This window comes from Pseudorca crassidens, chromosome 5, assembly GCF_039906515.1.
Source record: "Pseudorca crassidens isolate mPseCra1 chromosome 5, mPseCra1.hap1, whole genome shotgun sequence".
Classification (NCBI taxonomy): Eukaryota; Metazoa; Chordata; class Mammalia; order Artiodactyla; family Delphinidae; genus Pseudorca; species Pseudorca crassidens.
In genome coordinates, this window is record NC_090300.1 from 55413421 (window position 1) to 55440858 (window position 27438).

The window sequence follows — 27438 nt, forward strand, 5'->3', positions numbered from 1 at the left end:
CATATGAGCGATAAATTCTAAACCCTCTTATCTGCCTTGCTGTGTTTTTAATAATTATTGCCTGTGTAATGAAACTTGTGTCTTACAGATTTCCTTTTATACCCTTGTGTGGGTGTTATGCCTAAAATAGACACAGAAGATTTTAAGTACATACAATACAAGATAGTACTTGAAATCAGTTAAGATTCTTTCCTCTAACAGAATTCTGTGATTCTGTGAAACTTGATAGGAAATATATATCAAAGTTAAGTTTATGTCACTGTATAAACATCAGCAAATTATTGCTTGGATGAACAAATTTGTCAGAACTGTATCTGTTTATATCTCATTGATGAGAGTAATAAAGTTGAGGTACAGAGCCCAGGTTGTGTAAGTGAAGATGAAAGAAAAAGTAGGGGAAAAAAAGTTTTAGCCAAACATGAGAACTCAGCTGGATTATATAGTATCAGCCAAGATGGTAAATGAAAAAAAGACAGCAGAGAGCAGGGGGACTTCCCTGGTGGCACAGTGGTTAAGAATCCGCCTGCCAATGCCTGGGACACGGGTTCAAGCCCTAGTCCGGGAAGATCTCACATGCTGCGGAGCAGCTAAGCCTGTGCACCACAACTACTGAGCCTGTGCTCTAGAGCCCGCGAGCCACAAGTACTGAGCCTGTGTGCCACAACTACTGAAGCCCGCGTGCCTAGAGCCCCTGCTCTGCAACAAGAGAAGCCCCCACAATGAGAAAGCCCGCACACCGCAAGGAAGAGTAGCCCCCACTCACCGCAACTAAAGAAAGCCCACATGCGGCAGCAAAGGCCCGGCACAGCCAAAAATAAATAAATTTAAAAAAAAAAAGACAGCAGGTACAGATGCCATGATATGGAGGATAAAGTACTAGTCATGCGGATCACAGTCTTCCTTATGTTCAAGCCACTAGATGTGCTAGTTTAGCCATATAATCAACTCTTGTGATATTGCTAGGACCTTAATGAGGGGAGAAAGAAACTGAGGGGATCACATCATGTTACCTTTCTTGAACAGCTTCCCCGGTCTTATTTTCAATGAATTTAAAACATTAACTCTGTCTCATTTAAGCCATTTAACTGTACCCATAGTCGTGAGCCTTTAGTTTTAGCTATTTACGTGTTTTTTCCATAAGAGTATCAATCACTTACAGCATATACTATGCCCTTGCCAGTTCCTTTTGGAACCAATTTAAATGAGAAAAATAAAGGGCTTTGGGAAGAACTGTTTAAGTATGTCTGGTAAATTCTTTTACTGTTTGAGAGCAGCTCTAGAGACTGCAATACGTTTTCCATTTAGTAGAATTTGGCTTTTTTTTGTGAGTCACAACATTCATGGAAATACATTCAAATCTTAAATGTAGAGACTATGACTTACTGCTTTTGGTATTACTTGCTGTCTAGAATGATGTTACAGTCTACATTACAATATATCTCTGATCAGCAGTGTTTGAAACAAGGATAGCTTCAGACTACAGGGAAGAGTGCATATCATGATCCACAACCTCATGTTCTGGATTCTTTAGATTGTAGAGCAAGTACGGTACAAAGCTGTGCTTTTCCATTAGACATTCCATCAAATACATGTTCTTGGTCACTTGAGCTGCTACTCTTCTTGGACCTAGATCTAGAAAATTACTGTGATAAATTTCTGTATATCCAAAACATAGCTCATTAAATGTGACTCTCCTCCTAATTTCCAGTATTATTGTAGCGCTTGTTTTCATTTTAAGACAGATTTTTTTAGAGCAGTTCTAGGTTCATGGCAAAATTGAGAAGGTACAGAGATTTCCCTTATCAGTGCTTACTTTTTAATGTGTGTGTGCATGTATACTTTCATAGAGATTTTGTCCCCTGAGCTAGTCTCTCTCCTTTAACCTTTGTTCCCTCACAATTCATTCTCCACACAGCAGCCAGGTGATCTTGTTAAATAAAACTCTCCACGTTTTCCTTTCGAACTTAGCATACAGTACAGACTCTTTACCCCGGTGACCAAGTCTGTGTCAGCTGACTGCTGCCTCAGCTCCTCCGAGCCCTGTTCCAGCTCCCTGTGCTCTGGACGCAGGCTTCCTTACCAGTCCTCTAAGATGCCAGGCCCTTCCTGCCTTCACTCTTTCTGTTACCTCTGCCTCCAGAGTTCTCTTGCTCTTTGTAAGGTAGGGTCCTCCTCATCTTTCCTGGAGTAGCGCAGATGCTTCAGTCAGAGAGGCCTTCTCAGACTACTCCATCCTATCACCCTTTAAAACATGTTCTTCGTGGCACTAACTGACCTCATCCTGTTTGTTCATGGATATGTATGCTGTCTATATTGTCCCACCAGAGTTCACCCCTTGAATGTATTGGAAACAGATTAGGCTTGTCAGAGGTTCAAGTGCAGAGCTCATTCAAAGGGACTTCCAAACATTTTTATAGACAATATGAATTGCTGAATTTACTTTTTATTTTAAAAATTTCATTTTATAAGGCTCGGGTTAAAATACAGAATTCCATTGCAGTTGGAAAGAGTTACCAGATAGCTATCACGCATGTTTGTATGCCAGAATTGCACAGTACGGAGCACAAAAGGTTTTTTTGAGGAACTGAACTGCCAGGTAAGAATTTTTTGCTGAGCTCATTTCATCCTCACAGATGAAGGACTTCCCTATAAATGAAGTCTTATATTTCCTTCCCACCGAATAAATGTTATAAACTTTTACCACTGTTTCCCCCATTTGTGTTCAGTAGGAATTAGCCTTTTTTTGTGGTTGCAGAGTCAAGTTTGGCAGTCCAGTATTATTTCTGTTACCATTAGCTTGTTTACCCTTAGGCAGAATCTGGACTTTGTGTTTTCCCCTATGCAGTTTACATTGAATAAATGTAAATTTCATGTAATTCATGGAATTAAAACTTCACTTGGATACTCTTGACTGCATGGCAATAAAGGCATTTTGGAATATTAGACCAGGGTTTAACATGGAATCTGACTCAATCTTTAGTTTTAAACTATTGATTTCTCCCATAGCTTGGGGATGTTTTTCAGACAATAGCCCCTAGTAGTCTGATTCTCTTAGTGCTTTTATATTAGAGCATTTTAAAAAATGGTATAATAACTTTTGTATTACTCATTACTTTTGGCACTCAGAATGGTTTTGTATGCTCTTATTCTGTTGAAAGATGAGATGAAAATATTCTTTTCTGATTGTTGGGAAACGTCATGAAACCTGACTTTTTGACCACTTTGTACTCGTACTAGGGACTGTTTGCCTATTTGCTCCTACTTGGCTCTTCCAGCCAGGGCTAACTCGACTGGTCACCATGCTCTTAGGAGGGAAGTTAAGGAAACTTCAGGTCTGTGCCAGAAATAAAAATGGGGTTCCATCACCTTCTAAGTGTTAATAGAATGAGAGACAGAACAACAGATTCTTCTTTGAGAATTATTAGTGGAGATTCTATCCCACTAATGAAAGCATTCTCTACCAGACGATATTGATACATTGACATTTTGGAACAAGGATGGATTCTGTCATCTTGGCTTAGAGAGCCCCTTAAAGGTTGCATTCTAAGAAAGGAAGCCTCTGTGATTTGTAGCCTAGAAGATAAGCTTGTTCTGGTAGAACACATCTGAGTAGGAAACAAATCCTAGTGCTTGTGATATTGTCACTGGGGTGCCGATCACTATTGGGCTTAAGCATAGACCCCTAATTCCAGCTTTTCTCAAAAACTTTCAGCAGTCTGAACTAATGATAGAGGAGATGTTGTAAACCTGTGTTTGCCTGGCAATCAGGTTGTTGCCAAGCTTGAGTTAGAAAGGAATCATTTCTTCTCTTACTTTCTCGACAGTAACTGTGTGAGGGTGGGAGTCGGAAAGATATCTGACTATAAAAATAATAAAACATGACTGTGAGACCTGCTTGCAACTTTAGTAACATTTGGGTATTTTCTTTAATAACACACCTTTACTATTCCTGAATTAAGCTATGGTGACCACCTGTATGGAGCCTAGCTAGAAACTGCCCTATGTACCTTATAGAGAAAACAAACTAATGGCTACCAGCGAGGAGAGGGAAGAGGGGAGGAGCAAGATAGGGCTATGGGATTAAGAGATACAAACTTCTATGTATAAAACAGATAAGCAACAAGGATATTACATATAGCACAGGGAGTTATAGCCATTATCTTGTAATAACTTTTAATGGAGTATAATCTGTAAAAATACTGAATCACTATGCTATACACCTGAAATTAATATAATATTGTAAATCAACTTTAGTAAAAACAAAAAAGATAGCTTAAGGAAAAAAGTAGCTGAGCTTTGTTACAGTGGGGAACAGTTCACAGTGCTGTGACCCTATCTCTAGTCGGTGACCAAAAGGCAGAAGTCACGGATTGCCGTGGGGAAAAGGACTGACTTCTCCAGAAGACATAACCTCATTCTAGGGACAGCTGGATATATCTTTATTTTAGATGTTGCCTTTGACAAGTTTTAGGGAATTTTTAATTTCACATTTCAGGTGAATATTCTTAATTTGAGCTTTTGGGCTTTGCTAGAGAGCATAGGACCCTCAAAACTCAATGTGATGATCTTGGAACCTCCCTAATTTCTTTCTTTCCATTCTCAGTCTCTCTTCCCACTTCCTTTCACTCTTCTGAAAATTAACACCTGCCAGCGAAATCAACTTTACGCTGCTTTCACTGGAGGCTGGTGTCTAAAAATCAATCCTGGCAACTAATGTAAAGTGAAATTTGGAAGATGCCTGGGTTCTCATGGAGTCGTGCAAGCTGAAGTTATTAAAGAGGATTAGAGACCACAGCTGGTGAGCAGATGGAATGCTTATAATTTCACAATCTTAGGTGGCTTTAAAGCCAAATCTGCACAAAACCTATTTGCTTTTTCTCTAGTTCATTTCCCTTTATCCTGCTGGAATATAACCCTAGTCAGTGTGATACTTTAATTGTTGTAAATGATGAGCCTTAATAGGTCACTCACTTAGATGAAAGCATTTATAATTCTGGTCATGCAATTTCTTACTCAATTGCATTTCAGTAACCACTCTTTAATAATGTACTATGAGAAGCTCAGTAGATAGGGAGGAGAGAATAAGACTTGTAAATTTCATTCAAAATGTAGACATGAAGACTACTTCACAATAACACTAATAATATAGTATAATTACATTATGATGAAGACTAGTTCACAGTAATTACAGCTAAACAGTTCATCCGCTTGCGGCTTAAAGAAACTTGCCAATCAGTTCCTGCAGCTCTTTTTCTGTGTCCCTTTCGTTAGAAATTCTTTTGTTATGCAGTCAGACAAGTCACCTGGACCAGCCGCCTTCAACTGCTGTGCCGCCTAATCACAGCCCACTGCCCCGCTTTCCCCATGTCCTCCTCCCTCGTTGTTCTGGCTCGTTGTTATATGGGCGTCTTGTATGTGCGTAGAGCAACTGTAAGCTCCCCAGAAACGCACTTTCCTGCACTTCCTGGTGGATTGGTGTCTCCTACACAAAGGGAAGTGTTTGTGAGGCTTCTGCTCAGTAACTGTTAAGAAGGTCAAACTAGGACCTTTATTCTACTAATTTAAAGATATTAATTTATACCTTAATGGCTGTTACTTTATCTAAGGACAGAATTAGTACCCACTATCCTGTTAGCAGTTCTTTATCCTTACTGAAAGACTTGAGAAAAATGGCTGCTTCACTCAAGCCATTGCAGAACGTCTGAAAATACAGAAAAACAGCTGGAGCCATAAATAAGTGAGTAGTCTGGATACACTCTGTACTAGCTGGTGGGGAAGAAAACAACACACAGATATTTCAGGTGGTGCTGCACAGCAAACAGCTGTAGTTTATGGTCCGTCATAGTCTCTGTTCTTTTGGAGCCAGTATGTGCTGCTTCTGTAAAGCCACAGTCAGCTGCAAAAATATTGTAACATGTGTTTTGGAAGCAATTACTGCATAATAGTATTCTAGCCTCAAAACATCCTGAATGATATATTTCTATACGTGGGGAGAAAGGGAAGAGCATATTGTGTTACTGATGCGTTGGCACGAAGTAGTAGAATTGTCATAGGAAGTGGTCTTTTTTTGGATCAGCTTTTCAAATGATTTTCAGTCACTTCTTTTTTGGACTTCTAAATTGGCCTTCTGTAATTGGATATGACCTCTTATAAAGCAAGTAGTATAAACACATTTTAACTTCCACTGTAATTATTTTGTACTGAACCAAGTAGTTTAGCAATCCCTTCAAGCTGATAGATTTGTACATCTATCATAAGTAAAATTGTTCTCCCTACCCTTCCCTTGTTCCCTTAGGTGGAGGGGATGGCTGGGTGAAAGGAGGTTTTGGAGGCCCCCTAAGAAGAAAAAGAATTAGGCCAAGAATTAGAAGACCTGGGGTTAATACTGGGTTCTTCTAGATTTGCCTTGTGTGATATTGACCAAATTCTGAAAATTCCTAGTTTGTAGGATCCATATCTAGTAAATGGGTATAATAATACTGAATATTTCCATATATGATATACTTATTAGATTACGAGGGCTGCCATAACAAAGTACCACAAACTGTGTGGCTTAAGTAACAGGTACTTAACTTTCTCATAGTTTCTGGAGGCTAGAAATCTGAGATCAACGTGTCTACAAGGTTGACTGTTTCTGAGGGCCATGAGGGAAGGATTTGTTCCAGGTTTCTCTCCTTGGCTTGTGGATGGCTGATTCTTCCCTTTGTCTTCACATCATCTTCCCTCTATATGTGTCTCTATCTAAGTTTCCTCCTCTTATAAAGACATTAGTCACATAGGGTCTACCATAATGACCTTATTTTAACTTAATTACCTCGTAAAGACACTGTCTCCAAATACAGTCAAATCTGAGGTACTGGGGGTTAAGACTTCAATATATGGATTTTGAGGGGAATACAATTCAGGCCATAACAATACATTACAGAGGGCTATCTAATTATAAGTGATATACTGTAGTTTATAATTCTTCAAATTGCTCTGTGTATTCAAAATATTTTAGTACAGTTTTATTCTGGTGGGCACATTGATAGGAAAAAAAACGCACTTTCCTTCTTTAAAACCTAAAACTTAATACCCAACCGTGTTTTCATTCCATATGGTGAATTTGCAAGTGAAAAGATACATCTTTTACTCTGGAGGAATTAGATGGAACTGTTGTATACACCATATACACCATTCCGGTTACTATCTCTTAGGGCATCTTTTTGTTTGACTCTTAGTTGTAGAGTGTTGTTTGGGAAGTTATTAGGAAAGCTTCGCAGGAATGGGTGAGTTGAATTGCTGTTGCCAGCAGGGTCAAAGCATTCTAAATTAGTCTTTTGCTAGAGAGTAAATAGACTCTTGCTTGGAAGTTTTGAGCCAATGGCAGTGTTTTACTCAAAGTGTCTAACTGCTAGCCTGCTTACTATAGGTAGTAAGCCATAAAGACAGAGTCCACAGTAAACTCCAAGTGTGACTTTGTGGGCCTGGGATAGAGGGCAGTGCAAAGAAGGAGAATGCTCAATGGAGAATGCCAAGTTTTTCGTTCACTGGGATTGCAATTGGAGGACTGTTAATTATGGGAAGAAAGGCAACCAGACAGTCACATACTCCAGGGCAGAAAGGAGAAAGGGTAGTCAGGCCAGTTGGAAGCATGCATTAAGATTGCAAAAAGGGAGACTTGCAAATACTTGTGCAGGTCAGACTTTCCTATTTGGCTGAGTAATTAATCGGTAAATAGGCATAATAGAGTCATCTCAAATGGTTCTTTAGAGATGCATGATTTGTACACACAAAAAAAGTATTGTGGAACAGGGAAGCTGGAAAACAACTAACTTGGCTAAACAAAACCAAGGCATTTTAGCCTCTAAAAACAACTTTGTGCATTCTGATTTAATTTTCTGAAATGAGATTAGTATGTAGCAGATTAAAAGGTTACCACTAGTAGGTAAAATGCTCCATTCTTCTTCAGGATACTATCCAGAGTGAGATCCAGGAATTCTCAATTGCTTAATTAGTTAACGTGCTCAGTTGCATTTTTATCATCACAGCAAGCGTGATGGCTTTATTGAGGGATTTTTTTTTTTTGCCAGGCAGACTGTTAGCCTTGGCTGTTGAAATATTTCTAATCTGCATCAACTTTAGGATTCTTACTGAATTAATTTAGTATGTGCATACTGAATTCCTATGCAAAAATGGAGATGTATATAGACCTTTGACAGAGGTTTATCATAATGTGTTATTTGATGTAATATCGTGATCTATCAAGATGTCATCCCTTTTAACTTTCTCCACCATGGCGTCTGTCATGTGCTTGTTTCTAAATATTCAGAGAATAAAAGCACAGTAGGTGCATTTGTGCATAAGTGGTCTCTGACCATTTATTCAGTCATACATTCAAGACATACTCCTGTGCAGGTACTAGGTGCTGGGGGATCAATGACACATAGCAGTGATGTGATTCCTGTACTCGTGAAGCTTACCCTTGCCTTTTTTGGAGAAGCAGAGGCTATACAGTTGACCCTTGAGCAACATGCGTTTGAACTTCTCAGGTCCGGATTTTTTTCAGTAGTAAATACTATAAATACTATAGTACTACACGATCTGTGGTTGCTTGAATCTGCGTTGATGGAGGAACTGCATTTATGGAGGGACGACTGACTATAAGTTATACATGCATTTTCAACTAAAGGAAGGGTCGGCCCTGCTAATCCCCACGTTATTCAAGGTTCAGCTGTACTGTGAACAAGAACATGCAGTGGGATATATACTTAAATATGGAGAGGAGGATGGGATGTTAGGGGAGATCCTACAAAGAGGACCATTGCAGGTGGTGGGTGATAAGGGCAACACTGCCTGGAAGAATTGATCGCTCAGCAGAGGCATGAAGGATGAGAAGAGCGAGCTGGACCAGGAGGGAAGGGATAGACTCTGTACTGTCCTTTCACCCTTGGGTAACGAAAAGGTTTCTCACAAATTAACCTTTTACATTTTGATGTCTTGTAATAGAAATTTTATCACTATAAGCTCTAGGAAATTATTTTAAAATCAATTAGCTGGATAAAAAATTGTCAATGTTAATTGCTGAGAGCCATGTTTGAAATCTTTTTATCTCTGTCACTCATTCCTCTTTTGCTGCCCCTCTTTTTCTTTTCTCTTTTTTTCATCTCTTCTGGGTTTTTTTCTTCTGTGCCAACTTTTATATTTTCATCTAGAGCATTTTTATTTCTTGTCCAGTTTGATACATGACCCAAATGGCTACTTTTGCTCATGGGTTTTCCCCGGGAGCCTGATGCGCTCACTGTAGTCCAGGAGTTACATACCTCAGCTGTTAGGATATGGAGCCCAGGTGAGCATGATTTATCATCTGCAGACTTTAAAATGTGGCTGGTAAAGTGTGCCATTTATTGAGCTGGTTTGGGGTATAAATGTAATATTCCAGTTCTCAGACCTTTTAACTGATATTTAAGTATACATGCAGAACACATTATTAATAGGCCCATGACTTTCCTGTTTTGAACAACAAGGGCAGCCCATTTGGACAACAGAGATGTCATCTGCATGGCTCAAGAGAGTCCTTTATTTTATACAGAAAACTGAAAAATTTTAATTCCAAATAATTTCATTTTATGAAAGACTTAGAATGAGATAGCAAGATCAGTGCCATATGACTTCAGTTTGCTTGTGAACAACTTAAGACTTCTTTCGCATTGACCTTAGATTTGTGGGATGTCTGCTCTATTATACATGTTTTGGAGAACAAAAGGAAAACCTTTAAGAGTAGAGGGCTTCTGACCCTCAAAATGATCCCAATTCTGGAGAAAAATTTCTCATAGATAGCATTCTCCATGTAGATGTTTCCTGCTCTCTGGACCAGTCTAACTTTTCATTTTCATTTTTTTTTCTCAGTTTGATGCGTTTAGAATACAGTCCATTTTCTTTTCTGGATTGGGGCAGATGGTGCTGTCTCTTTCGATTATCTATGTTTTAAAGGAAATGTTGACTGGGAAGAACGAGAAATAAAACATGGCCAGATGAAATTGAGAGCAGAAATTATATAATCCAAGAAGAGCCATATGTATTCTGTGTTTTTCTACTCAAAGTTTACCATGACTCATGTTTGAGTTTCTGGAGTTCAAGTCTGCTGTATTTTAAAATGTCATTTAGGATGGTTCTTTGGGTTATTGGTTTGTTTTAACTTTAATTTCTAAAAGATACAGAAACGAGAAATAGATGGGGTTTTTTCCTTCCTAGTCACATTTAAATAAGAAAGTTCTTGAGTAGTAGTGGCTTTTGACAAATCCAAAACTTTTGGATAAATTCTACTTAATGCTCATAAAATCTGTCACCTGCAGTCTGCACATTTTCCCACAGTTGGCCAAGTGATCTTAAACCAGAATATTTAACAGGTGTTCCAAACAGAAGCCTGAAGGAAATGAACAAAGGGGCACAGAAGACAGCTTGAAGGCTCTCCTACTGGCTGTATTTGAGAGAGTTTTAGCATTCAAAAGAATGATGGCAAAGAGTATGACAAGTTTTATTGAGTGGAAAAAATAATCCATGACTTCATAGATAATTAATGTGAGAGAGGGAACTAATTAACATAGAAGGAATGATAGGAATATCACCATCTTACAAGTATCAATATAGTAATATCTTCTGGCAAAGATATTAGTGTTTAACCATCAGGTGAAAGGGGAAGAGGGTGCCTTAACAACAAGGAAGTAGGTCACATAATACTAGAACTAAGTGATCGAAGGGCTGAGTATCACCAGAAGGTTCGAATTGGTACTGTGTGCTTCCTTAAGTGATGGAATGGGAAGTACATCCATACAGAGCTCTTGATAAACATTTTTAGCCTGAATCTAATTATGAGGAAATAGTCACACAATCCAGATAGTTGCATACGTTATAAGAAAACTGGTCTGGGGACTTCCCTGGTGGCGCAGTGGTTAAGAATCCGCCTGCCAGCGCGGGGGACATGGGTTCGCTCCCTGGTCCGGGAAGATCCCACATGCCTCGGAGCAACTAAGCCCGTGCGCCACAACTACTGAGCCTGCGCTCTAGAGCCCACATGCTGCAACTACTGAAGCCCGTGCACCTAGAGCCCGTGCTCTGCAACAAAGAGAAGCCACCACAATGAGGAGCCCGCTTGCCGCAACTAGAGAAAGCCAGTGTGCAGCAACCAAGACCCAACGCAGCCAAAAATAAAAATAAATTAATTAAAAAAAAAAACTGGTCTGGACACTTCAAAAATATTAACTTTAGCAAGACAAAGAATATAGGAGATTTTTATTCTAGATTAGAGGAGACTAATGCAACACATGTTCCTTGATTGGACCCTGGACTTGGGGTTGGGGGGGAACATTAAAGACATATTGGAATGACCGGGGCAATTCGAACATGTAATATAGATTAGATTTTATTCTGTCAGTGTTAAGTCTCTTGGTGTGATGTTGTGGTTACATCATCACACCAACAAGAAGGTCCTTGCTTTTAGGAAATACATGCTGAAGTTTTTGGGGTGAACTGTCATAAGATCAATAACTTCAAATAGTTCTGGAAAAAAATGTGTGTACGTGTGTGTGTAGAGAGAGAGAAAATGTGAACATACAAGTATAGCAAAATGCTAATAATTGGTCAGTGTAGGTGAAGGGCATATGGCTGCTCATAATACTGTTCCTTCACTTTTCTATAGATTAAAAAGGTTTCAAAATATATATTTTTACACATCAGGAAATTTCACAGAAAATTTTTCATTTCCACATTCTCCGGAAAAATGGCAGTCTGTCAACCTGAGACTCCTTAGATCCTGCTTGGCAATAATTGATTGGCTACATAACAGCTGCCTCCTTTAGATAGGGTGAAGGCATTTTCTGTTTTCCACAGTCTTTACCCTTCCCTTTTGCCTGATATGTCCACCATCTTTTACTCACTGACATTACCTGCCAGGTGACTATATGCATTTGTTGATTTCCTGGCTGAGGTAGGCTGTACCATGAATAGTAATGCTATTTCCATATGTCAGAACTCTGGTGAGTTATTTCGAGCCCTAGCACATGAAGTTAGTACTGGATTTGATTCCTATATCAGCTGATGAGCTTCACTGGGTTCTTTGGCCATAGACTGAATTCTGTCCTCATCCCCAAATGCATATAATTTCATCATGTGAGACATCAAATTTTAAAATGTGGGTGTAAAAACTGTTCAGAACTTGCTCGATAGGTGGTATAAATATTAAAATTCTCTTTCAGATTTAATGTGTTACAAAATTGTGCTGTCTGGATTCTGCCTTGCAAAATCAGTTGAACAGTCTTGCAAAAGTATTGAATAAGCTACTTGAAAATTTTTCAATGTGACATGCCAAACCTTAATGAAAAAACATTTTGTGGAAACGTTTATAGATGCCAGTGCAGAAAGTAGGGTATAAACTTTAATTACCTTTTTAAGTCGTTCTATCCTGTGTTTAAGCGATTGCTTTCCTGTTATACACCCAGGGAGGGTACCGGGTCTTTCTGGGTAATCATGGAGCTGAGCCTTCCCCCAAAATAAAAGAGCTATATCTGGCACAGGTTAGGGTTCAGTTAGCCAGTGACACAGTTCAAACATGCAGAGGGAAGGAAAGAATAGGTCTAGTACTAGAGTCAGGCTTGCCAGGCAAGCATATCTACCTCATACTTTATCCATTTTTGTGGGTTTTTCATCCCTATATAATTTGCTGTTCTTAAAAATGCTAGCTGCTTCTGTCCAGTTCCATGTGCCTATATGATTTTTGCCTTGTGAAGTAAACAGGAGAACTTTTCTTAGAGAATTTGACAGAAGTGAGCATAGATTCTCCTAGTATTTTAGGTAGAATCCAATTTAGTTGGCATCACAGGAGGAGGTTGAGAGAGAAACTTGAGACCTGGGGTTCAGCAAGGGTAACGGATCTGGTGCTTTCGCTTTTTATTAAAGCCCAGACCTCGCACTTTTGTATCTTATTAACTGAAGTGTAGTACAGCTGTTGCCCGAATGGGACCCATTTTGCCTATGGATAAACTAATATGAAAGTTCCTAGCAGGGCTTTGCTCAGATCTTGGGCTAGGACAGAAGATCACTCTTTCTTCTGAATTCCAGAAATAGCAACAAAAGCTCAGAGGAAATCAGCCTCCCTTGTCCCATTTACATTCTCTGGCCTTCCCTCCTATCCAGCTGGCCACTCCAGCTGCAAAAGGAATTCATCTCTCCTCTTCTGCTTTCTCTAAGGTTCCAGAATCTGTCTGGAACCCATGTTGCTCTTGAAAATATTTTCCTAGACTGGAAGGCAACTTCCCACAACGTATGTTCGCCTACCTGCTGCTTTCTTTTCACTGTTGAGAGTCTGGTATTCCCTTGTCTGTCTTTCAGGATTTCAAATAGTGTAACCACTTAACCAGCTAAATGGCTAGAAAGATGTTTGTCTTTGCATTTTTAGCATCAGGATGATTGATATCTGAAGGTATTTCTGGCATATTTGTCTTTGGGGATTAACTGCATTGTCTTTATATTATGTGAATTTATTCCTTGTGATTTTATACATTTTTAATGTTTGTATTTAGCGCCGCTAACTGTGGATCATAATCACTAAATGGAGATTGTTAGGTAGTTAATCTGACTTTCGTATGCAACTATTGATTCCTCTTTTTTCCCCAGGATGAGTAATATTTTAAAAATGAAGATGATAGATTTATTTTTCTGATTAGAAAAGCAATTCAGCAAGCATTCGTAAACTGTCTTTCCTTTACCTTCATTTATTCTCATCAGCATTGGTAGGCATTGTCTAGATATCCAGTTTGTCCCTATTATTGAGCCACTTTTTTTTTCTTTTTCATCCCAAAGTACTGTTTTTTTCTGTTCATTTAGTTCTTATATTGAGGGTTTGCTATTGATTTTAAGCCTCTTAAAAATGGACACGACCAGAAGTCGTGTACTTTCCACACCCTTAGTTTATTATATATAATTTTGAAAGAGAGTAGCTAAGTCAGCTCCTTGGCAAATCTGAGAAAGCATGTTATGTTATGCTGGGCATATCTGTAAATGAACCCTGTGGATGAGAACTAGACAGAAGGGTTACAGAGAAATAATGCTGATGTCATTTCATTGGAATGAAGGGGCTGCTGTCACAACCATAAATACATTCTATAGCTAGCAGCTAAGTGTCTAGCTCTGTTTCTTTTCTAAGAAGGAAAACAGTGAAACAAGCCAAAGAAGTAAGTTGTGTTTACAAAGTGGGATATTTTAATTAGTTTAGGCCTTACAGTTATACAGACAGTGTGAACTTACAGTTCTTTTTGGAGCAAACATGAAAACCATTATTTGTGGAAAGTTTAAATTTCACGTGACACATAATTCCGTCTACGTGCATAGGGTTTTTGTGGGGTTTTTTGTCCTTTTTCAAAATAATGTATTTGCTTTGCTAGTGTATTTTTATTTTAGCCTTCCCTGTGCTAAAAATGCTCTATTTTCTTGGGTGGAGATGTACGTTTAGGAGGGAGGAAGGGTATAAGTTGCTGAACTGAATCACTCCTTCCTTTTTTTTTTTTTTTGGCATGTCCAAATAGGGTAGTTTTCACCTCAATTGGGGCATGTTTAAACAAGAGGCTTCCATCTTAATCCCTTTTCAAGAAATTCCCTACCCCCAGTGTGTCTATATCTACAAAATAAAATGCTCCCTGCCCCCCTCTGTTTGGAAAGCTGTCCCGGGAGCGCCCTGTAATCCTTTTTTACTGATCAGAGTCTTCACCACAGGGGAAAGACTTTCAAATATTAAGGAGGTGGTGATGTAAAAAGTGGGTCGTCATGTCTGCCCACTTGAGCCATGGTCACAAACAAAATTGAAGCAGGTGGAAAAGTGGTTTTAATTTGATTGCTCACCTCATGGCAGCTTCAATGTGGGAAGAAAGAAAGTTGGCTTATAAGATTTGCCTCTGGATAACTTTACCTGCTGCAAAACCAGAGGGAGGAAGGCAGCCCTGATAGTGAAGTAAGAGCACCTTGCCCTACAGCCTCGCATTTCTTCCTCTTCTGGACAATCTCGTTCGGTTGGCACACACCAAACTCTTGGGGGTCAGGGGAGGACAAAAACAAACAAGGCGTAGTTTCTTTTTAAACTTGATATAAAAGGTATCCTAACGGCACATCACCAGAACTGTTCTTTCTTGTTTTGTTAATTTTTGTGAGGGGATTGGTTAGCTTTCTAATTTTTTTCTCCTTTGCACACACTCATGGTGTGTCTGTGAGAGAGGGACAGAGACAGAGACTGAGAAAAAGAAAGCACGTGAGCAGGCAGAAGCCTGGTCCAACTGCGAAATGTACTCTGTAGAGCTGGTCTCTGTTTTATGGAAAGGGTAATAATTCATAGACTACTCCGAGGCACAGTTAAATCTGGCTTAGGGAGAGGTGGGCCAAGGTCTGAGTTAACTCAGTTATTTAGGTAGTGGAATTGTGCATTTTGGCATTTTCATACCAGAAAGTTAGCTTTCACACAAGAGTATATTTTATGTGTGGTAAGTAAGTGTCACTTTAGCTCAGTTAAACAAATTTTATTTTCGCTCTTGTTTGTGCAAATTGTGTGCCTGGCATTTATTTGCTTTTTTTTCTCGTAGTCTGCGGTAGCACAAATGGGAAAGCGTTACATAAATGTGGTGTGAATGCATTTTCCTCTTCTTTTGCCGTAGTCACAATGCAGAACCTTGAAAGAAAGAAGGAATCCAGTCTGGCTTTGCTACCACATTTCTCTTGATATAATAGGGTAGTGGCTGTCCTGTCACTGCCTTTCCTCCTCAGGCCCTGCCCTCTTTATTTTTGATCTTTGCAGAATCCTTTGTTTATCTGGCTCCATTCATGGCCTACTTTTTCTTGTTCTTCCTTTCCTCACATGCCTTGTCCCCAGATCCAAATGCCTTTGCTCTATTCATTTGACAGCTTTTTCAGAGTTTAAGAAAGAAACCCAAGAACACAAACCCTCTCCTGGGACTTAGGGGGTCTCTGCTGCCACCTCCTTTCTCCCGTCCGCCTCAGGGCAAACACCCCGCCAGTCCCAGCCTTCTGCCCCTCCCTCTCGCTCTCCCTCATGACTCCTAGTTCGTCATGATGCAGCCAGAGGCTCTGCTTGCTTTGGGACATGTACTAGACTTGTGGTCCTGGGGAAACCTCCTCGTTTGTCCCTCAGCCTCATTCCTCGGTTGACAAAGACACCTTGCAGATACTGTGCTCCGAACTGGACACGAAACTGTGATGTGCAGAATAGACTGCAGCCCTGCCTCCTGCTGTAAAATGGAGCAGAGAATGTCCATCTTGCCAAGGAGGCTGTAAAAATCAGCAAGGTGATGGTGCCTGACCAGCACATATCTAGGTGCTCAGAAAATAGCAGCTTTTGTTATTACAGTGAGACAGACAAGGCAAGTCCTGACCTCTGTTTGGAAGTTGTTCAGTTGGGTTTCCTTTTTTTTTGTTTTAGTTTTATTTATTGATTTTTGGCTGCGTTGGGTCTTCGTTGCTGCACGCGGGCTTTCTCTAGTTGTGGCGAGCGGGGGCTACTGTTCGTTGTGGTGTGGGCTTCTCATTGCGGTGGCTCCTCTTGTTGCGGAGCACGGGCTCTAGGCGCGTGGGCTCAGTAGTTGTGGCTCGCGGGCTGTAGAGCGCAGGCTCAGTAGTTGTGGCGCACGGGCTTAGTTGCTCTGCGGCATGTGGGATCTTCCCGGACCAGGGATCGAGCCCATGTCCCCTGCATTGGCAGGCGGATTCTTAACCACTGTGCCACCAGGGAAGCCCTGTTTAGTTGTTTTTAATTTCAGTCAGAGCCTTTCACTTGTATGTCTGGCTCTTACCCAAAACCCATTTTTTTCAGTTTTAAGCAGATTCCATCCTCCCCACCTTCTAATTCAACCTCCTTTCCCATTTTTCCTTTTTCTGTCAAAAGCATAACCATTTCTTCTATCATCCGTGTGTGTTTGAAAGCTGGCTGTGGGGAGGAGGTCTTCAAATTTTTTTTTTTTTAACTCCCCTTTCTTTCATGCCGTATGTCTGGTAATGGTCCGGAGGATTCTTCCTTTGGAGAGCTCTTCAATTCTTCTCTTCTTTCTTTGTTGGATAGGCGATCATCTCTGTTCTAGTCTAAACTTTTATTACCCCAAGGATAGGGTCTGGCTTCTTGTCCTTCTGAGACACTTTAAATGTCAGTCATGGCAGAAGGCAATAAAGACCTCCTTCAGCTAGCAGTTTGAATGTATCTAGTGTTTGAATGTATCTCTGTGAGTGTTTGAAACCATAGGGTGCTTCAAACTCTGGAGTAACCAGTGATTCAGAGAGTATTGTTTTTAACAAGTGAACCAGTTCATTTATTGCAACTGTGCTTATGTGTCTTTTACTGACAACTAACTTCTGAGACACACAGTATTTACAGTTGACTTAGTAGGAGTTCCCGGAAAATGTGAGGCTATGTTTTGACTTACAAGTATAGTCCGTTATCTGTATCTTAACACGAATACATGATTATAAATGAGCTTGGGACATTAAGTCTTTGGAATGTGAGTTTTCTTTTAGTTGCAGTTTTAAAAAATATGATATTGCCACCAGCCCCTTTCTTTTTCTCACCAAAATAAAAGTAAACATTCTGCTTCTACTAAGCAGAATGCAGAGGGGAAGAATGAAGAACCGATCCTTTTGAAGTTCAGGGCGGAGCCAACTAGAAGTTCTTGTTATTTTTTACGTATGCTTGGTTTATTGACTGAGTCAACAAGTAGGTATCGAGCTGTGAGTCTGCAGGAACTGTGCGAGGCGCTCTGGGCTGAGTGGTGAGCACGTCCTGAAGCAGGGCCAGGAGCTGCAGCCTGCCCTGTGGCCTCTTTTTTGTGTCCCTCACCCACTAAGCTGGGGCTTACACTTTTAAGTGGCTAGAGGAACAAAGAAGACTGTGTGACAGAGGCCTCTGCGTGACCCACAAAATTTAAAATATTTACTATCTGGTTATTGACAGAAAATATATCTGCTCTGGACCTCTAGTGTCTCTGCCTTCCTGAAGCTTACATTTTAGTAGGAAAGAAAAATAATAAACGAGTGAACAGTTAGACAGGAGAATTAATGTCCAGTTCTGATGACTGCTGGGAAGGAGCTAAGTAGGGTACGACGATGACGGGAGGGAAGCCGGGACAAGGGGGTGAGGGCTGAGGTAGGATTCTTGGAAATTAGACCTGAACATTGTGAATAAACGGCCTGTGAAGAGCTGGGCTTACTAACCTGCTCTCACCCCTAGTCCACTTCCGCCTTCACCTCCCAATGCCTGCTTGCCCGCAGGACTCAGCTGGGTGTTGGTTCCTAGGAAGCTTCTAGAGCGGTCTCTCTTAGAGGGCCTTTACCACAGCGCCTGTCACTTTGTAATCTCCTGTTTGCTTCCATTCCTTCCCCCCCCTCACCCCCCCCCGACTTGAAATATCTTGAGGTCAAGGACATGTCTTGATAGTCATATATCTCTAGCTTTATAGCTCATAACCTGGTTGAACAGTTAAATAGATCTGTAGACTCAAAATTAGACTCCATCAAGCAGGTCGTGAAAGTCAAACGTTTCTTTTAGCAAAACAGATTAAATTTATCCTACTTTTACACATCCTTCCCACCCCATGCTCCCTGCTCCAAGTACTTTTCCTGTTTCATCTCAAAAACAATTCTTGCTGCACCCCAAAACTTGCCCATCTCCCCATCTTACTAAAAAACACCACCATCCTTTCAGTTGATTAAGCCCCAAACGAGGAATTAGCCTTGATTCTTCTCATTCCCTCGTCCATGTCCATCATATCCAACCCTTCAGCACCTATACCTCCAAAACCAGACCTATTTTTAGCATCTTTACTACCACCCCCGGCCCCGGCCGGCTAGCTCCATCCTTCACCTGGGCCAGTGTAGCAATGTGCTGACTGGTCTTTCTGCTGCCACTCTTAGCTTCCATATATCCATTATTCATGCAGACACCAAACAGATCTTTTCAAACTCAATAGTATGTCAGTCCCTCCACTTAACACTCTAGTGGTTGCTCATCAAACTTAGAATAAAACTTGAATTAAAAAATCTGAACTCACAGCCCTTCATGAACCGGCCTCTGTCTTCAACCTCATCTCTTCATTGCTCTCAGCTTCTCTCAGTTGCACTGGTCTCCCCTGTCTCCTCCTTAGGGTTCTCTGTTCCCTGTTGCCTGTTGAATTATTAGGTAGAGTTCAGTGTTAATCTGGTCAGCGTTGTGACTATGTAAACCAATAATAGTGGCAAGTTAACACAACCACAGTGAAATCCCAACCCCAAAGACATCCTCATTCCTGATTTTCATTATCATGTTTGTGGTACCAAAAGTTCATGGTAACAGGCAACTGACTTCATGATAACCCTTGTTAAAGGCTTGGGAAAGGAACTTGACAACCTTACTGACTTCTAATGGCATTAACTGTTTTTCTTTTTTCCTCTTTTTGCCACGCAGAGTATGAGTTGGAAGTAAAGAGGGTGCAAGACATTCTTTCGGGAATAGAGAAGCCACAGGTATGTCTTCTGGATTTCTCAGCGTAAATGGCGCTTTTTTAAGTATTTCAAACATGCTTTTCTTTTACCACACAGTAGGTAAGCAAAAGGGCCCCTTTCCATTGCGGATTACTCACAAACTGTGAAATAGTGTTGTTATTAACGGAGCATGAAAATGTAAAACAGCAGTCTTCTGTTTAGTCATCATCCACCAAAATGTCTTCTTCATTTAGATATTCGGGATGCAATTAGGTATTCATCCCGATTTCCGGGAGTACCCCTTCCCCCACCCGCTAAGGCTACAGAACAGTTTTCTTTTGGTAATTTCCCTTTACCTTTGTAAATGTAATAATAATAATTTTTGAAAACCTCAGTAATTCAAAGTATTTTTCCAGGTAAATTTCAAAAAGGTACGTAAATATTAGCTGAGTAAAATAAGTCCAAAGCATAATGGCAAGGAAAAATGTTGGTGGGAGTAGTGATATTGTGAGGTTTTAAGTTTGATTTTGCCAAATGCTTTGAAATTCAAGTGAAAAATTCAGAATGTTGATTCAGGCTTTCATCTGAGTTTAGAGAGCCAAAGTTCTTTGGAGTGTTTTCTAGCTAAATTGGAAAACCTTGATTCTTCATGTGTTTCAAATACTGAGGCCTTTTAACAGAAGGGTCCAAACATGTCTCGGGGCACATAGTTGAGTTTGACTAAACCTAAAACCATGAGGTGTTGCTGGACTACAGGCGCAGTAGGGCACTTGCAGAAGCGTAGGGTGTTTGATGCTGGGCTGGGGAGTCTGCACTTGATCCGGTAAGGAGTGGGTTGCCACTGAGAGTTTATAAGCAAAGAAGTTATGTTTCTTATAATCAGGACTGTACTTTCAGGAGGATCAAACAGCCGGCAGGTGCATTGCAGTGAGAAGGGCATGGACCCAGGGAGACAAGCGTCTGGCATCTGTTATTGTAGGGCTGGCGAGAGGCTGTGGGAATCAGAGTTAGGGCGGTGGCATCAGATGTGGCAAGGAGAGGATGGATACTAAAGCCATTCTAGAGCGAAATCAGTCAGGCATTACAGCCTATCAGGTGTCATGGGTTAACTGGGCTTTCAGGCTCAGATGACGCCTTTCAGGAGTTGCTTCCTCTGGGCAGGCTGCCCTGATTTCTGTCCCATCAACTGGGATACTCCCCACGGCATTTGGTACCACTGGTACTACATGTGGTACCACAGCTTCACTGTGCTCTGCGTGTATTTAATACATTGTACTCCATTTACTTGTGTTTGTGTCTTTCCCGGTAATCTGTGAGTTCCTCTAGAATAGGTTTGTGTCTGTGTCCTCTCGGTATCTTCAGTGCCATTCTTAGACATGTGGAATTTGTTTTACTAGCAGGGTATCCAGGAAGACGAATAAGTGGGTGGTTGAGTGTGCCTGATAGATCAGTGCCGTGGAGAGAGGGCAACAAGATATACCTGGGGAGAGCACGTGCATCGGAGTGACCATTGGAATCGTAGGAGTGTATGATAGCTTTGGGGATGGGGTAGAGCACAGGGAGAGCTTAGAGAAGGCTTGAGGGCAGAATCATGAAACAGGCTTACATTTACAGTGCAGCAGAAAGAAGAACCCATGAGGGACACACGGAAGTCATAGTCGGCGTGAGAAGGCAGAGCAGCAGGTTCGTTGACTGTCTGGGATGTAGTCAGACAACTTCATCATCTGGTCTCTGTCCCGTGTACACACACACGGTGTTTTTCTTGAGTTATACCTGATCATTTCTTTACTGCAAAAGTGATAAAGTCTGTTTCTGAGGATCATGTGGCTCTAGAAAGATAAAAGCAACATTTATATGTATTGGTCCTTTCCTCCTGATTCAGCATTTATTAAATGCTTAACTCTTCACAGGTTTTAGAGCAGGGTAGACAGGGTTTTGTATAAATAGTCATGATGTTAGGTGTAATATAGTCAGATTGTCACCTGAGAGGTCAGAAAGTCCAAAATGAGTCTCACTTGGCTAAAATCCAGGTATCGGCTGGGCTACATTCCTGTCTGGAGGCTCTGGGGGCAAATCTGTTTTCTCGCCCTTTCCAGCTTCTAGAGGCTACCTGCATTCCTTGGCCCATGACCCCTTCCATTCTCGTATCTCCTTCTCTGACTTTCCTGCCTCCCTCTTTTACTTACAAAGACCCGTTACTCATACTTGTTACTACATCAGGCCCACCCGGGTAATCCAGGGCAGTCCCTACTTCACAAGATCCTTCACTTACTCACATCTGCAGAGTCTCTTTTTACCTTGTAGGTTCCAGGGACTAGGATGCGGACATCTTGGGGGTGGTCGTTACTCTGCCCACCATACCAACCCCTGGTCCCCACAAAAACCTTCTCTGCTGGATGACAGTCCTCCCATCCTCCCCAGCCCTGTTAGTTCTTCACACCATTATTCTCCCTTCTTTCCTCTCCTCCCCCCTCTGCCTGAAACTCTTACTCGTGGTTGTGCCTTATTTATCTTTGTGCTCCTAGTACCTAGCACTGCCCTTGGCACGTTGTGAGCCCTTAACATGTACTTGGTAAATAAATGTGTGGCAGCCTGCAGTGGCTGTAGTGAGGTTCTGCCAGGTGAGACAGATACCTGACGGCTGGCCAGCATCATACGAGGCTCAGCCAGCCTGGTGGGATGTGGGCACGGCTGGGAGCCAGAGTGCGAGGCAGCAGCACGCAGAGGAGGGTCCTGTGAGTTGGAGCCCAGCGTGGCCATTAACTGGCTCTGTGACCCTGAGCCGCAGTTTCCTTACCTTTGAAAGGTCGGATAATAAATACCATGTGGGACTATCTGAAAAGTAAATTGTATGCTATTTATAGAGTCCTTGGAATGGAGTATTTTCCTAGAGTTTTTAGCATATCATTAGGCAAAAGTGAAACTCCCTGCTATACTCTGAAATGGGAAGGAGGGGCTGTTCACCTTCTAGGAAAAGAAACAGCTGCAGAAAGTTCGGCACACAATTGTCTGAAGGATTGCTGTTCTAAATTTTTTTTCCTTTCAGCTGCACCTGGTAACACCTCCAAATAAAACACATATATTTTTCTTCAAGGTTTTACGGATGGTTTGTTTTAGGTGTTAGAAACATTACTGAGGACTTGTAGATTCCAGTCATCTTTCTAGAACTTTGGGCACCCTGAATTAAGCAAGTCATTTACTCTTCAGAAACCCAGATACTATAAATATCCAAATACTTAGCCATTAAATAAAACAGGGTACAAATATACAAGGTTTTTGTCCCGAGACTGTAACAATTAGGTGTCTTGGGGACTGTGCTCATACAGCCACTGCTGTACCACAGAACTAAGCTGATTATGATTCTAAGTGGTTTACGGATTAACCTCTGCTAGTACCAGCCAGCTCCAACCTAACGTGGTTTAATCTGCTCTGATGGTGGTGCTAGATGAAGTCTCCCACATACTGGGCTGTTTATTTTCAGGATGTAAATAAATGTAACTTGGAATTGTGGTTCTGCATTGTTTCTATCCGCTAATGTTCAGCTTGTAGAAACAATTGATTTGTTGGTTCCAGAAGTGAGTAAACTGACCTAAAAGAAGAACAACTGTCCCTGCAAGAAGCAATCCCTTGAAACGTAAACAGCAGTAGATCTGGAAACAGATTTGAGGTTCTTAGCACTAAAGGAATTTTAGTAGCAGATGAGTCTGAAATTCCTGGATTTGAGCATCCATTTCTTGGAGTAATGATCTCTTTGACCTTTTCCTTTTAAATTTTCCTTTATGTTATTATTTTTCATGATGGGTACTTCAGAAGTGAAGCCAATATTTCTATGGTAATATTTTCTTAACATACTCCCTAAATTGGATCAGCAGACCTCCCACATAGTTAAATCCAAAGACCAAATTTAGAAGCTACTAACTTGCATAGAAATATTTTTGAACACGAGAGTAACAACTTAGTAACTTTATGAGAGTAAATGGTGTTTTTGATCCAAATAATGAATATCATTTGCATATAAGATAGTCTGAAAACTAAGAAAGTAAAATTTCACAGAATAGTATTAATATACTGGGATGAACAGGAGAGAAAGGGGAAAGGAGAAAGAGAGCTAAGGATTACATACGAAATAGGTACAAGATAATGCGGTCTTATCATTTGCGAATATGTGTATGCATATGTATATGCTTTTAACTAGCAGCTGTTCTCACGTTCAAATCTATATTTAATCAATACAAAAATGACTTCTAATCAGTGTGTAATTGTTTAGAAGTAGATGGTTTTATGAGTCCTTCAAAGATACTTCAAAGCAGTTTAAGTAATTTCTATGCAGACTTAACACTAGTAACCTTCACAGCAGACTCTTATATCACTAGTGCTGAAACAAATGTCACGTTGGATCTTGTCCAATAACTTTGTAACTAAAAATCACCACTTTTATCACCATTACAAAGGAGATTGATTTCTGTTTATGGTAGAATCGTTAAGCATCAGCAAGTCAGTTAGTTTTATGGCTTCTAAACTTCCTTTTTTGGATCACAGCCATGACAATCATTGTGATGATCAGGTTAGCCATGCCCCATTTCAGTTCAGTGGTCACCGCTGGTGAGAAAGTTTCACCAGAGAGAGAGAGACTGAATGAATGAAGGTGAAGCTTGTGTACGAATGCTGTTGCTCTGCAGTAGGCTTGAACCCAGCCTAGTTCCCAGAGTTCTGAATCTCTCATTAAAGTTATCACCTCCCTGGATGCTTGGAGTAAAGGCATCTACTGCTGAGGATTCCCCTTTACATGACACTCTCTTGAAAGGCACCGTGTAATTTCCTGGCATCAACCTTGGAGTGGGAGTGAGTTCCAAGTTCTAACAGAGACAAAGCACTCTTTCTCTCAGGATTCCAATGCCTGAAGAAAGGAAACCTGAGGCCCAGGAGTCAGTGAGAGGGAGGGAGGGGGGAGCACAGGAGGGAACGAGTCTCTCAACTCTGGTAGTAGTCTAGGAGGCAGGCTGCTCAGATCCAGGAAAGAATTCCCAGAAGCCGCCGTCCTTTGAAAATGGTGCTGAGTTCTCCAGGTGCACTTCTGATAGGCTGGCTGATGGGAAGGATGCACTTGCACAGAGGTCTGTGTTCACATGACAGTTGGCCTTCCTAAGGCTTGCTCAGGGAACCTCGGGGAAAGGTGAGCGTTAGTTTAGTTGATGCTTCAGGTGTTGTACATCACTGTTGAGTTAAGTAATAATTTAACCAAGTCCTAAAGGAAAGACAGTAAATTCTTTTCTTTTTTGGTTTGATTTACGTATATCATAAAATGATTATCACGACAGGTGCAGCTAACATCCGTCATCTCATATAGATGCAATATAAAGAAAGAAAAAAAGAAAAAATTTTCTTCTTGTGATAAGAACTCTTAGGAGTAAATTCTTAATAGCTGATGAAAAAAGTAGAGTTTAAAAGGATGTGAATTTATGGATACCTGTTCAGTATCTAAAGTGCTAGCATTTGACTGAGCTATTTTGAGAAGTGGTGTTAATTTCACACCACCATTCATGGAATCAGTGTTACTACATACTGTGCTCTTGGAATTGGGCCACTTACCACCTCAGTTGAATGTTCCTCTGTACCTAATCAGCATCTTTTTAAATTATAAACTGAACTCTTCATAGCAAAATACCTTGTTTTAAGTTAAAAATCAAATATAATATCCAGTATCTCAAGATTACTCATTAATGGTGTGTGAAGGAATTCAGCAAATACAATGGTGTATGTGGTAGAAACGCTGCCTTAAAATCTAATCAGGGGAACAACACACAGATAACCAGGTAAAGCGGAGGATAATGAAATGAGTGTCAAATATAGGTGCCCGCTCAATGTGGTTGGAGCACAAAGAAAACAGTTGCTGATCCTGAGCAGGGAGTCAGGCAGCACCGTACAGAAACTTTTCCTGAATTGGCCTCAAGCTGCCATGGGCCCCTCTGTGCTCAGTGTATCTGCCGTGAGGCCCCTCACGCATCTCTTCATCAGGCAGAGGTCATACCTTAATCATCTTTGTGTCCACAGCCCCTCACAAGTTAAGCTATGATGATTAAATGAATAAGCAAAGGCAACATTTGAACTGGGTCTAAAGGAAGTTTGTTAAAGGCAGGAAAGTGGGAAAGTCCAGAGCTAAGTCTCAGGGGCGTGAGAGGGGACGGCATGCTGAAGGGCGGGTCACAGCCGTCACAGGAGGAGCAGGCAGGAGAGTTGCTGCTAGTCTGGAGCCATAGCAAGAAGGGTCGAGTTCAATTCTGTAACAGTGTCTCTCCAGGTTTTTTTTAAAGATGCTTAATGCTGGTCTGCCATCCACTGTTGTTACCTGTATCAGAAACTCAGACTGTCTTATTCCCTTTGATTTTTATTTTTCATTCAACATTTACTAAGCAGCCACTAGTCACAGTTGAATATGACTTAGGCCTTCTCCTTAGGGAGTCCCACGGTCCAGTGGGGAAGGTAGGCAAATGCTATTAACATGATTAGCAATGAGTAGAAGAGATAGCAGCAAGGTGCTGTGGAACAGAGAGATGATAGGATATTTCAGGGAAGGCTACTTGGGGGTAGTGAGGCCAGCCTAGGGTCTTGAAGGATGAGTAGGAGTTTGACTAAATAATTGGTTAAATATATAATGATGCTGTATCTATTTGGAACAGAGATGATATGGAGGGACCTCTGCTCAAAATGGAATGCGTGATAGACTGAAAAGGGAAACTCAGTATTCATTTCCATATTTATTATTCATGCTTTTAAATTATCTTATATTTTAATACCCTTTATTTAGATCAGATAGTGACAAAAATAGAAGAAAAAAAGATAGAGACTTAGTAGTTTAGACATCTCCGTCCACAGCCTACTCTAATCTACAGCTATAAAGTCTTGTATGAACGTTAAGCTTTAATGTATGTTTTAACTCTCATTTTGTTTTAATGTTATCCAGGCCAATATCTAGAGAGCAACAAAATAAACTTTAGAAAATTAGAACATTAAAATGCATTGACAGATTTATTTTAAAGAATTAGACCGTGCATTAGATTAGGTTTCTCCAGAAACAGACTCTGAAACAAAGATTGGAAGGCAAATGGTGTAAGTGGGGAGGTGCCCCAGGAAGCACGGTTAGAGTAGAGACGTGAGATTGCAGAGGAGAAGCCAGTGCAGGGTCTGTTAATGAGCAGGTTACAGCTGCGGGCAGCTGGGGCTCAGTCCTGCCGAGTATGCCTGGGAGATAGTGTAAGAACGTGCTTCAGAGAAGCCCTAAATAAGAGGGAAAAGTTGGGGCATTGAGAGTCCCAGATTCCTTTGTTCAAATGAAGCCTTGAGCGGAGGCTAAAGCAAAAGATAAAAGCAGAGCCTAGAGAGGTCAAACATCTCCACACATATTTCTGCCGTCTGTCAGCCTGGGCCATGGTTCCGTTTCCACCCCCCACCCCCCACCCCCACCCCCGTACTGGGTTTTCCCAGGAACCTGCAGGACTTCGGGGAGCGTGGTTTGAAAGGTCTCGGCTTTGCAGAAGAGTTCGACATCAAGCAAAGCTTGGAGGCCGCTGGAAAGTACCTGTGGATGTGGGTTCCTTCCACATAATGCGATGGCCATCATGGAGATTATTGAAATATGATGTTCAACTTTTTACCTTTAGAAAAATTCTCAAACGTGACATTATTTTTACTTTCTGGAGGACCAAGTGTGAATTGCATCAGACTTGGACATAAGTTTGCATAATAAGGACAGATGTTTTAGGAGCTATAGTTTGGACATCAGGACTTTGACAAAAGAATGCCATATAGGATGGGTGGGTTCTTTTTGGTAATTAAAGTAAATTTGTAAATAAAAATAAATTCATTTTTCTTGAGTTAAATCTGAGCCATTTTAATGCTACTACTAATAATCACAAAATGTTCTGGGGAGAAGTGTAGTGTCTGATTCATGTTTTTCTTCCT

General features: G+C 40.9%; 1 protein-coding gene across 3 annotated transcripts in view; it reads left to right on the forward strand.

The window, feature by feature from the left end:
• Positions 1 to 27438, forward strand: part of FNDC3B (fibronectin type III domain containing 3B) — a 358179-nt gene that overhangs the window by 227437 nt on the left and 103304 nt on the right. For all 3 annotated transcript variants that reach the window (XM_067738062.1, XM_067738064.1, XM_067738065.1), the window contains exon 7: positions 19463 to 19521. In XM_067738062.1, coding sequence (XP_067594163.1) covers positions 19463 to 19521 — 59 coding nt within the window. The remainder of the gene's footprint in view (positions 1 to 19462; positions 19522 to 27438) is intronic.